Genomic DNA, 13,269 nt, shown 5'->3' with positions numbered 1-13,269 from the left:
AACTGGATGATAATTGGTAACATCAGAATCATCTCCCTTTTCATTCTTCAGTGTAGGTGTCGAAACAATTTTGCCTCCAGTGGGAAGAAAACTGCCAGCTGCCAGATGACTATTTATCCAATCTGAGATAACAAATAGAAATAATGGGGAAATAAATTTCATCAGATAAACTGGACATGGGTCTAAAACACAGTTAGATTTGACATATCTGAAAAATAGTCATTTAATATTATTAGATGATGGCAAGTTGTACACAATAATCCAGTGCTTCTCAACTCAGTCCTGGAGTACCCCTTTGCCAGTCAGGTTTTCAAGATATCCACAATAAATATGCATAAGCTTGATTTGAAAAACTGACTGGCAAGGGGGTGCTCCAGGACCAAGTTGAGAAACACTGCCATAAGCAATCAATAGGACAAACTGAAGGATTTGAATCTCCTAGTATACGATACTGATTTGTAGCCAGTAACTTTATTCTTAAGATATAACTCAGTTGAAGTAGGGAATATGGTTTCATATTAGATAGCAGACATTCTTCTCGTTCCCTTCTGTCAAAGAATGTAAGTATAAGAAATACCACCACCGTCTTTTAACTTATCAAGCAGGTTCTTGGGATAAAGATTTAAATTCCCCGTTCTCTAATGCTGGGTCTTATCAACATTTCAGGAAACACTTAAAAACCTATTTGTTCACCAGATTTTTAGACAATTGACTGTATCCATCTTGAATGTCTCCTTACTTTTGTAAACTGCATGGATCTTTACTGTTATGCGGTATAGAAGAAGGCTTTTATGTTATGTTATGTCAGCAGAGAATCTAGCAAGTTATATAATTTCTTAGGTTCTAAATGAGCCAAACCAATTAATTTAGAACAGTATTCTTTTCTAGCAGCCAATTTTAATGTTCAGTTTTTAGTTGTGATTCTCCAGTCATTCCTCTTTGCTTCAGAGGGGTGTTTTCTCCATTTCCTCTTTAATATATGACATAAATGCTTCAGAAGTAGCTCAGGAGCAAACCACGATAAGGTTTCCTATAAATTCTTGTTTTCAATTTAAATGGTGCCAGTTCATTTAAGATCTTCTTATTGATCTGGCAGCAGTTGGTTATTTCAGGGAGATTAGTTAAACTATCTTCTTCTTATCTCATCCACCTTTGATCAAAATAAGTTGGGTTCTACCCTATCCCTAGAATAATATAGTGATTTATCATTTACACAGTGGTGTAGTAAGGGGAGTGTGGGGAGGTGCAGTTTGCCCTGGGCGCGGTCTTCCTAAGGGCATGGTGGCACCCCTCCTTCTCTCTGCCCCCTCCCCACTCGCTCACCTGCCCAGCTGCTTGCCCACCCACTCCCCACACCTCTCCTTGCCACGCGCTCCCCTTGCCTTTCCCTGTGCTTTTTTGGCACTCACTCTGATGTTACTTCCAGGATCCACGCCTAAGAAGTGACATCAAAGGGGGTATGAGGAAAGGAAAGGGGATGCATGCACGGTGGAGGAGATGCGCCACCACCTCGGGTGCCCCTCACCCTTATTACGCCACTGCATTTATACCCCGAGTTCACTTTTCTTTTCAGAGATTTCAAACAAAAAATGGTCAGACCATAGCACTTGTTGACAGGAACTAAACTGAAAAGAAACATCCTGAAATTCAAAGTTAGTACAGTATATGCCACCAAATCAAGCAAATAGCCCTTATCTAATCTAATCTAATCTAATCCTTAGGTTTGTATACCGCATCATCTCCACGTTCGTAGAGCTCGACACGGTTTACAGTAGGAGAAACTGTGATTTTGGGCAAACTAAGGCCCAAGGATTCTAAAGATACCAATAAAATCACATACTTTAGAATCGATAACACTTTCCAGATGCAAATTAAAGTTGCCAGTAAGCAGATGATGACCACAATTAACTACCTGTTTGTACATAAAATCAAAGAAATCCTCTTTTTTCCAGGTTCCATTTCCCTGGAGAACAATAAGCTAAAATACACCAATTGGAATATGATAAAGACACATCTCAAATGGCACAAGAATCATCTCTAAAGAGGGGGAATTGTTCGATTCTAATAAAGTGACTTTAAAAAATTCTTATATATTAATGCCACCCCATTCTTATATATTAGTGCCACCACATTTATCTATTCTAGAGAGATGAAGAATTTTATAATCAGTTGAGCTCTGCACTCTGGTTGGTCACTACATGTTAGACAAACATGATGATATAAAAATTGATTGAACCGTTGGTGCCAAGCAGGCACAGAGTGGTGTGTGCTGCGAGTGACAGTGCCTTACAAATCTCTCCTTCTTTGGAACAGGTGCAGCATGGCATTATTCTCCAAACCAAACAACCACCTCCCAGCAGTCAGGCATCACCAGTACTGAGTCAGTTCAGCAGCCAGCCTCCGTCCGTCCTGGTCAGCACCCAGGGGCAGCAGGTCACAGGAACGACGCCATCTCCGCTCCATGGGCATACATCTGGCCAGATCCCAGCCCAACCCTCTTCTGCAGGTTAGATTGAGATTGGAAAGGGTTGAGGAGGAGGGTAGGCAGCTCAGCTGGCATCACTACTAGGAGCAGCCATCCATGCTGGTGAAAAGCAGATTCACATATAAACTGCTATAGCCTTCTGCTTCTAAGGTAGGCGTCCTCAACTTAGTCCTAGGAACACACTCAGACAGTCCAGTTTACAGGTTATCCGCAATAAAATATGTTTGAAATACATTTGCATGCACTGCTTCCATTGTATGCAAATTTATCTCATTCATATTCATATTCATTATGGGTATCCTGAAACCTTGATTGGCTAGGTGTTTCCCAAGGACTGGTTGAGAACCACTGTTCTAGCGGGAAGAAATAACCGGGAAGGGAGAGATCCACTTTGGTAAAGGCTGTAGCAGTCTTTTCTCCAGCCACTACTCTGCTCATTTTATCCACCTGCCATAAATAAAAGTGCCTGGGAGTATCAAAACAGATAGGTTCCACTGTTCTAGCAGACACATGCTAGTGATATGCCCACCATTTCCAAGCAACAATGTATGATGTCACTAGGGAGAGCAAGATGAATTTTAGCCAGGCTGCCAACTCATTGACATATATACTGTCCTTCCCTAGGTATCACGGCTCCTGTCCCTCCTGATACCAAAGTATTTTCTGGCATTGCCCCAGCAGCTGTGCCAAGCAAAGTGAGCACAGTGCAGGTGAAGACTGGGCCTGGGGCTCCACTCCCTATGCAACAGCCAGTACAGGTGAGTAGAACAATATATGTGATGCAAAAGTTGGGTGGCAGGTTAAATGCGCGCAAGACAAAAGCGCCAAGACAAGTGAGAAGTTGATTCCAAATAGGGGGCATTGCTATGATTTCTGATGGGTAGAATTCATTCTCCTCACCACATGGTGCTTTGATAGGTATTATTGCCATCATTAACAATGCTGTGTGTACTTTTTTCAGATATATTTTTAGATCCTAATTTTTTATTATGACATTGTCATTATATTTCTGTAATGATATATGGTTCGGTCGGTGCTTGGTGCCAAAAACTAATGGATTTATCCAGAGCTTTCTGGGAAGGCCTAAAAGCCTTTCACTGCCTATGTACTGTAGTTCCCATGCAGCCATATTGTCCCCCTTCCCTCTCTCCGCCCCAGTTTTTGTCCAGAGAGATAGGCAAACATATTTTTTCTTTGCAGTCTTTCAGATCGCATGTTGATTTTCTTCTTAATGTTCTTTGTTTAAAATTGTTCTCACACAGATCACCCTAGCAATTTTGATACTTCTAAATTACTCACAAAGGCCATCTGTATGACAGTGAATTTCATTTCTCCCTCCACCATCTTCTCTTGAGTCCATCATCCCTTCCCTTTTCTGCCTAGCCCTTTCTCCTTCAGTCATATCCAAATCAGCTCTCTTTTCTCCTTTTTTTCCTCTCTCCCCCCCACTTTATGCCATTCCAAGCATGCCTTCACATCCCAAGTGGACCGTAGCACACTTTAATTCCCTTGTCCTGTCTCTCAGGCTGCTAACCAGTCCCTTCCATAACCTGTGTAAATCCCTTAACCATCACCACAACCTCTTGTGTTCCATGAACCCAGTGTTTGGGTCTCCTTGTGACCTAAGGGGCCTTGTGATTTAGTATTTATCACCTTTGGTTATAAAAATGTCAGTTCTAGAATCCAATGATTAGGACATGATCCCATTTTGTTGTCAGGTGTGATGGAGATTACAGGACGGACATTATTTTTTATGTGTAGGAGACTTATTTTAACAAATCAGTCAAGAAAAAAAAATCATTGACTGACAAACAACAGTGTAGTGATAAATATAATTTATTCTGCAGAAAGAAAATAAATAGTGGAATACCTCAGGAGTTGGTTTGGGGATTAGTTCTGCCAGCATATTTGTGATCAAAGGGATAGAAGAAAAAGTTTGGCTTTTTGCAGATAATATGAAGGTCTGCAACAGTGTGGATGCCTTGGAAGGAGTAGACAATCTGAAATATGATCCACAGAAACTGCGGATGGGCAGACTAGATGGGCCATTTGGCCTTTATCTGCTGTCATGTTTCTATGTAGTACTTGGCAATTAAGCCTTGAACCTGTTCTTTTTAACATTTTTATAAGCGATATTGCTGAAGGGCTGTCTGGTAAGATTTGCCTCTTTGTGGGTAATTCCAAAATTTGCTATAGAATAGACACCCCTGATGGTATGGATAACATGAGGAAGGTTCTAGCAAAGTTTGAGGAATTTGGCAGCTAAGATTATAAAATGTAGACATTCCTAAAGACACACTGCACTGTGCACACTACTATGTTCTAACATTCTTCGTCCATTTACATATATAACATTGCATATAACAGATTGTATTGTTTAATTGACTGTATTGTACATTGTACAGTTTTCTAACAAAAGTCACACCATATACTGCACACTTCACAATAAGTAATGTTTAGCAACCACCCCCTACTATTGCTCTGTCCAATGTTAGTTTAAGTGCTCAATGCTGAATGTGTAATTATGAACACCATCACTATATCTTTACAAGCAGCGCAGCTACAATCTTCATGTAGGATATAATGTTTATGTTTATTAAAAATTTGATATACCACTCCCGCATTTTACTGACCTAAGCAGTTTACAGTGTAACAGTTGAATACAGAAAGGAACTCCATGGAACATATTCAAATTGTAAAGGAAGAGATAGAGATAGGTACAAGATATACATCCTAACAAGTATTCATTATGGGTGAAAACAAAAATTACTTTAAAAGTAAATTAAATTTAAGAAAATTAGAGATTTAAAAATAGAGAAATAAAAATAAAAGTGAAATAAGGTCCAATTGGATTCAGTCCAGTGTAAGGCAACAGCAGAACACAATGGCCGAGTCAATTCATCATTGGCCAAAGAAGAGCTCAGGATCCTCATCGCAGGAGGGAACCAAAAGTCAAAGATTGTAAGTAGAAAAGCAGTCAAAGGCAGTGGAAAACCGGAGCAAACATCGGCTCTGTCGAAGGCGAGGCAGGAGGGTCCCAAAAGCTGAAGGTATCATGCTGAGGAGAGCTTTTTTTGAGACATGGACCCCTTTAAGAATCTGATGAAAGCTATGGGCTCCCTTCCCCAGAAATAATCACATAAACACAACTTTGCATGCAATAAATATAATGTACTTACTTTATCAAGATTTGATTGTCTCATACATATTTGACATACACAAAGTATTAAACTTTAAAGTAAACAATCTAAAAATACATTCTTTTTATGCAAAAACTAATGGCCATTCTTTATAATTATGAAATACAATCCTCTTGTGCAAATTAAAACAGATCTACTGCTACGTTTTCTACTACCATTATTACTATTACTACATCTACTCTCTCGTTATTTGCGAGAAAAATCAACAGTACCGGGCTGTATAGTGAATATAAATGTTAATTTTTATCTGATCCTCACAGACCCCCCTGAAACCCATCCGTAGACCCCAGGTTAAGAACTCGTGCTCTAGGGCATCTTTCAGAATGTTGGGACCAGCCTTTGAAACATGGCCCATGTCAGGCTATCTGGTTCAAGTCCCTAATAAGAGACACACTTTCTCAAGCTAAGTACCTTTTTGGATATGGATGAGTGTGAAAGAGTGTGTTTCATGAGTATTTACATAACATTTGAAGCCTATGAAGAGTTAGGTAAATCACAGGCATTGTGTCTCATGTGAAACTAGCCACCACTGAGGCTTCTGAAGATTTTCCAGTGCAATAGGTGAGACATTCTAGACAGTAGGGTTATTTCTCTATGACCGTGTGCTGCTGCAGAAGGAATCCACTCTGGATTTTTCACTCTGCCTCTGTTATACTTCACTGGGCTCTCTAGCTCCATCTTCAATTCTTTCCTTTTGCACGCGCGCCTGCAGGAGTGTTTGTTCTGTTCTCCCCATTTTACTATTTTTAATTCGATGTAATTTCATCCCCTTTTCAGGCAATTTAGTGCTTGGAGCAAATTTGAAGCTCTGCCTGCTTGAGAATTCAGAGACTTTCAGTCTGTAGCTGACAGGCTGATCTCACTGGGTATCTGTTAGCCATCTTTGGAGCTCTGGGCCATCCCTGAGGTGGCTCACTTACTGATAATCAGGGGTCAAGTGCAGGCTGTTAGGTGCCCTTAGGAGGCTCAGCGGTGTCTCTCAGGGTGCCGGCTGCGTCGTCACACCTCTGCCTGTACCGGTGCGCATTCATTGGTTCTCAGGGTGGAGGTGTAGTAAGACATAGGAGTCTAACTGGGAGCCCAAAGATCAGCTTTACAGAACCATTCCCAGCATTGTGGCAGTGAATTATCTCATCCAGCTACTTTGAGAGAGCTGAAAGCGGGATGCAGCACAGATCCTGTCAGGTCATAGTGAGTATACAGCCTGTGAGAAGAATCGGGGGAGGTTTGAAAAGTGGGGTTTTGAGTGTTTATGAATGTTCCCCTATGTTCCCCATCCTGAAAAATCCTAAAAGAGCCATTTCTTAGAGTTTGGGAAGTATGAAAAATATTGAGATTTTGGCGTGAATTTTCTATGGCAGCTATCTTGGATTTTTAGAAATTTTTTTTTCTATAGCTCCATGCTTCTTCAAAACTGCAAAGCCTAGAAACCTGCTGGGATGGAGTCCTTGGGCTCTCCTCTTGTGTATTCTTGCCAGGTTTGCACACATTTGGCATTTTTAGAGCATTTTTGTGCCACATGCCGTCACAGCTTCCAGCTTAGCCTGTTTCTTACTAAAGCAGGTGACCAAATTCTCAGCTAGTTGGCGGGGCGGTCTTTGGGACTTTCAGGAGTCGGCATGGCTGGTAATTCCATCAAAAATTTAAAAAATTTTTGTGGTCTGAAGCTCAGAACCAGTGTTCTCCCTCTGCACAGTCCCTATCTGTTTCCACGGTGTCTCTCACTGACATTGCTGGAGAGCAAGGCGGTGGCTCCTCCTCAACTTTTTGGGGGCAGGGACAGATTATATGGCAGATGCATTGTATGACCTTATACAAATTTGGCAAAAGTGTAAGCATCCTCCTTCTTTGCCCTCAGAATGCTTTGGTTCAGACAGTGGGCTGGTGAATCCACTGCCAAGGCATGTGTAACCTTCCACCGCATGTAAAGCCCTCCACTACCCAATACGACTTACTTCCCTCTACACCTCACACAACATGGTAATTTTTAACAAACACCAACTACTCCTAGGAAAATTGTACCTAATATGCTCTAGATGCTGGGGCAATGAAGACAAATCCCCTCAACCCATTCACACTTACCCCTCTTGGCACAGACCAGCCAAACTAACCAAATCAACAAACTCCCCCCAACTCCAAAACAACTTTCCAGAACAAGACCCACTTCTAATCCCAGTGATAAACACCACCCGCAAACCATACAGAAACAAGACCAATAACAGAAACCTAAAAAAAACTAACATACTCTGAAACTCCAACCCCAACCAGCTACGATAACATTAAAGGATACCCGTTCCATGAGAAACAAAGCACACAAAATATGATCAGAGAAAAATGCACAAAACACTACGCACAGAAAAAATAAACAGCAAAGAATTGTTCAAACTAGTAAAAACACTAACAGACACAACAAGAATCTTGAAAAAGGACAATGAGAGCACCCCATCTGCCTAAGCCCTAGCTAACTTCTTTAAAAACAAAATCACAGACCTAAGAGCAACTCTACCCACACCCACAAATGATATCCTCCACTATCTCGAACCCCACGACCAGAATACCAGAGTAGACATGACCTGGGACCACTTCGAATTCCCAAATTGACATCAGTTCCCAAATTTATTCAATAAATACAACAAATCAAACTGCCTACTAGACAAATGTCCCCCTAAAATCATGACAATTGCCCCACCAGAATTCAAAATGAAACCATTCACTTGGCTAACAACAGCCCTTACAAATGGAACACTAAACAAAGACATGTGTCACATACTGATTACACCTATCCCCAAAGATCAGAAAACCTCTACAGCACTGACATCCAACTATAGACCCATAGCAAGCATTCCCCTCTTCACAAAACTACAGGAAGGATTGGTCAACCTCCAACTAGTAAACTACCTAGACAAATTTAACATCCTCGGCGAACATCAATCAGGTTTCAGGAAAGGATATAGCACAGAAACGGTCATAGCCTCCATACTAAATCACCTCTATGATCTCTTCAGCAAAGGCAAAAGCGCACTGATTCTGCAACTAGACCTTAGCAGTGCGTTTGACCTAGTAGACCACGAAATCATGCTACTATGCTTTGACGCAATGGGAATCTTGGGAAAGGTAAAGAAATGGTTCCAAGAATTCCTAACAAACAGATCCTACAGAGTAGCCAGCAATGGAAATCACTCCAACCCATGGAAAAACCCATCAGGGGTACCCCAAGGCTCCCCTCTATCACCTACATTATTCAACATCTACATAACATCCTTAGGTCACCGACGACAAAAATTAAACTTAAAACACTACATATACGCAGACAATATATCTATTGTCACCTGCCGGGGTCTCTAGAAGCTTGAGAAAGACCACTGACAGGCGGCAGCACTACCCTGGCGTGGCTCCCAAAGTGGAAGACCTCACTGGTGTCCCAATACTTTGAGCTTTGCTACAATAAAGTACAGCGAGCCAAGTCAAATCAAAACAATGTCCAAAGTTTAATTTGTATCCAAAACACAATGATTAGAAAACCAAAAATCATATAAAGAAGCACTGGCGTACAAGCTTCCTTCTTCCCAAAGAGAGAAAAAAAAACAGATTTTTATCTTCCAAACAGTTCAGTGAAGGAACAGTAGGGTTTATGTTAGGTAAGTTCACAAACAACGTTCTAGGGCTTCACCCTGCACTGAACCACAGTCTCTGTAATAGCCCACAAAACTAGTCCCAAAAGAAGTCCTCAAGAATAATCTTGAGTCCTGGACTTTCAATCCAAAAATCCGGTTTCTTCACCAGGCACTTACATTTCACCTTGTAAAGCAAACTTCAATCGTGAAAAGAGAAAAAAAAAATAAAGCCTTACTGCAGGCTCTTGTTATTCCAGCAATAATCAGTTTTCAGTCCTTCCCACTGTTGGGCCACAGAATTGCTGGTTCCCCTTTTATTACTTAGCTTTAACAAGCTCCCTCTGAATCCCAACCCTCAGATCTTCGGGGCACCTACCCCAATTCTGTGAGTCCTTGGAACTTAGATAGCTAACAGGGAAACTGCTTCACAAGCCAGAAAACTTTCTTCAGTTTCTCTGGGCTTTTGCACAGCTGGAGTGCAGCAACGTAATCAAGCTGGTGCAGCACTGCTCTGAGCTTGGCTTTACACACCCAAACAAAAATAGTTTTCTATCAATCTTCAACACTATATTCTTATACAGCGCCGTACCTGCAGTACTTAGTGAGAAGCTGCCAAGCTCACATCCATAGCTCCCTCGATGTCAGCTTCAGGCATTGTCCATTCATTCGTGTCCATATTTTCTGGAATACCCAGCTGCTCTGTTGGTTCCTGAGCAATGGAATCTTCACACTCCATGGGTTCCTGAGCGAGGTCTGGCTTTTGCCTGGCCCGGAGAACCTTCTCTGCCAGGTCCTCGTGTGCAGCCTGTCTTACTGCCTTGGAGAGCTGCTTAAGAGTCTTTGGGCCACACTCTGTACTAGGTGTGTGGGTGCCTAGTTTTCGTGCTCTTGGGCTCCCCCCCCAGGTTGCTGGGCAGAATACCACTGGGAGCCTGATTAAACCTCTTAATATAGCTGGGGCTTTTACTGGGCCGTGGAGCTAACTTGTATTCTGGCTCCTGATCAGGTTCAGATGGCTCAGGATAGGCAGCACTGCTTTCAGGATCTCCTGCCTAATCATCCTCAGTCAGTCCCTGGTCTCGGGCACAGGATTTAGGCTGGGGTTTCACTCGGACATGACCGTCTCGGGGAGCGGAAATGTCACACTATCCTAATCCCCTTAAATGACATCTCAACTGAAATTATAGACAACCTCTCACACACAATGATAGAAATCGAAAAATGGACCACCAACTTCAAACTGAAATTAAACACAGAGAAAACAAGTCTTCTTGGCAAGTCCCAATGACAAAATAACGAGAACATCATTAAAAATAAATGACCACGAATATCCGATTTCCAAAACCATAAAAATTCTGGGTATCACACTAGACACGCACTTGACCATGGTTGACCACACAAACTTAACAGTGAAGAAATGCTTTTATACACTATGGAAGCTAAGGACTGTTATAAAATACTTTGACACAACATCCTTCAGGTTACTGGTGCAATAGCTGATCCTATCCACCCTGGACTACTGCAACATCATCTTCCTGGGTATCCCACAAAAAGCAAAAAAAAACTGAGATTAGTGCAAAACACTGCAGTTCACTTAATCTTCAGACTGAGAAAAAAAGACCACATTAGCCCATACTACAAAAAAAAATGCAGTGGCTACCAATGGAAGCGCGAATACAGTTCAAATTTGCAAGCATCTGCTTCAAACAAATCTGGGGCCTAGCACCTTCCTACCTGCAAACACACTTCACTCTACACAACCCCACACGAACAACCAGAAACAAAAACATCTTCGCCTATCCTAAAATCACTGGCTGCAAATATAAATCCTTCCTTGACAGAACCTTCATGTTCCAAGCTAATAGACAACAATCCTGGCTGGGAAACTACATAAATAAAACCAGACAGACCTACAACGCATTCCGAAAATCAATCAAAACCACTCTGTTTGACAAATTCATCACCTAAACAGACCGACCTTCGCTCTACGCATTTTTCCCCTACAAACCTGAAACAATCTCTCAGGCAATCCCAACCCCCTCTCACATCCCCTCCCCTCTCAACCCCACTTACATTCCCTCCTTCCCCTTTCTTCTGCAACATTCCCCTCACACATTTGTAATTCGCTGCATGTCCAGCCTTCTTTCGATGTGAACTGCCTAGAAGTCGTCTGACTATGGCGGTATAGAAAAATAAAGTTATTATTATTATTATTGTTTGGCAAAAGTCTTTACGACCTTAAGGATTCTGAGATGGTCCATTGCCCTGAGACTTTGTCTGATAGCAGACCCAGACTCTCCTGGGGTTCTGGTTGTTCTAATTTTGTGGCTCACAGTGATTCCGACCATAGGCAAGTGCCACATCACAGAGATTTTCACAGGGCTACCGATGACGGTATACTGGCTACAGATGTTCCTTGCCTTACACCTCTAGTTCTGTGCCCCCTGCTGAAGAGGCACAATGGTGCCAGGACAAGGGATGCTCCTCTTCAAATAGATCTTGGACATTATTCTGTTGGGCTACAAGCTGGAATTTTCTTGACCTCTGACAGATTGGTTCGTGGTCATCCGGACAAAGCGCTTAGGGTTTCAGCCACCATTCTGCGTTTGCTGGATATTCAAACTATAGAGGCAGTACCACCCAACCTCTCGGATTCAGGTAGATACTCCATATAATAATAATAAAGTTATTCTTCTATACCCCCATTACCCAAGAGTTCTAGGCAGTTTACAGCGTAAGAAACTGAACAATCAGCAAAGTACATACATATCATAAGATTAAAAAAGGTAAAATAATTACAATGTTAAGAAGGCCTAATTATGTGATAAATTTATCATGCCAAAGAATGGCTCAGAAGGTTGGAGGCCTATTCTGGATCTTTAGCATGTGAATGTGGCTCTCAAGATTCCCTGCTTCTGATTGGAGACCGTGTGTTCGGTCATTGCAGCAGTGGCCCCAGGAGAGTTTCTTGCCTCTCTGGATCTCACAGAGGCATACTTACACATTCCCATTTTTCCAGCCCACCACAAATTTTTGAGTTTTCATGTTCTGGAACAGTATTAACAGTTCTCAGCCCTTTCCTTTGGACTGGCAACAGTGCCCCAGATCTTTTCCAGGGTGATGGTGGTAGTGGTGGTTTACCTGCAAAAGATGGGTCTCCAGTTTCACCCTTGTTTGGACAACTGACTGATCAGAGCTCCCTCGCTGACCAAGAGATGGCACATGGTAGAGCAGGTGCTCTAGGTGTTGAAGGATCTGAGCTGGATTGTCAACTTCAGAAAGAGCCATCTGACACCCACACAGTCTCTAGAATACCTGTGAGTCCTTTCTGACATGGCAGTGGGCCACCTCTTATCTACCTGTAGCCCACAGGCAGAAGCTGTGTGCCCAGATTTCTTCCCTTCTAGAGTGACTGGCTCCTTCGGCATGGGATTAGCTTCAAGTTCTGGGATCCATGGTTGCCATATTGGATGTAGTTCCTTGGGCAAGGGTGCACATGCGTTCTCTTCAGCATGCTTTGATCTCTCACTGGGCTCCGCACAGGGAGGCATTGCAGGCCTATCTGCCTTGGACTCTGGAAACCCAGACATGCTTGTCCAACACTGGCTCCGTAGGGGCATACTGCTTCACATTGCTTCCTGGATGGTAGTGATGACAGATGCCAGCCTTTGGAGCTGGGGAGCCTGTTGCAGTCGTCCTCCTGTTCAGGGGAGTCGGACGCCCTCTCAGTGAAAATGGAAAATTGACTGGTTGGAGCTTAGAGCTCTGATGAGATTGCAGAAGACTCTGGGGAGCCAAGCAGTCAAGGTCTTTTCCAATACATTGGTGGTAGCCTATATCAGTCACCAGGGAGGGACCAAGTGCACTGTTCTGTCTTAGGAAGCCCACCTTTGTTTCCTTTAGGCAGAACGTCACCTCCTAGTGCTGATGACAGTGAATATGGAAAGAGTAGACAATGTTCAAGCAATCT

General features: G+C 42.5%; 1 protein-coding gene across 8 annotated transcripts in view; it reads left to right on the top strand.

Moving 5' to 3' along the window:
* The window catches only part of BICRA (BRD4 interacting chromatin remodeling complex associated protein), a 283,868-nt gene that overhangs the window by 230,132 nt on the left and 40,467 nt on the right, over positions 1-13,269 (top strand). For all 8 annotated transcript variants that reach the window (XM_033954967.1, XM_033954971.1, XM_033954968.1 and 5 more), the window contains 2 exons: positions 2,314-2,506; positions 3,110-3,243. In XM_033954967.1, coding sequence (XP_033810858.1) covers positions 2,314-2,506; positions 3,110-3,243 — 327 coding nt within the window. The remainder of the gene's footprint in view (positions 1-2,313; positions 2,507-3,109; positions 3,244-13,269) is intronic.

Source organism: Geotrypetes seraphini, chromosome 8 (genome assembly GCF_902459505.1).
Source record: "Geotrypetes seraphini chromosome 8, aGeoSer1.1, whole genome shotgun sequence".
NCBI lineage: Eukaryota > Metazoa > Chordata > Amphibia > Gymnophiona > Dermophiidae > Geotrypetes > Geotrypetes seraphini.
Note: the sequence above shows the minus strand (reverse complement) of the source record. Positions and strands in the feature narration are given on the sequence as shown.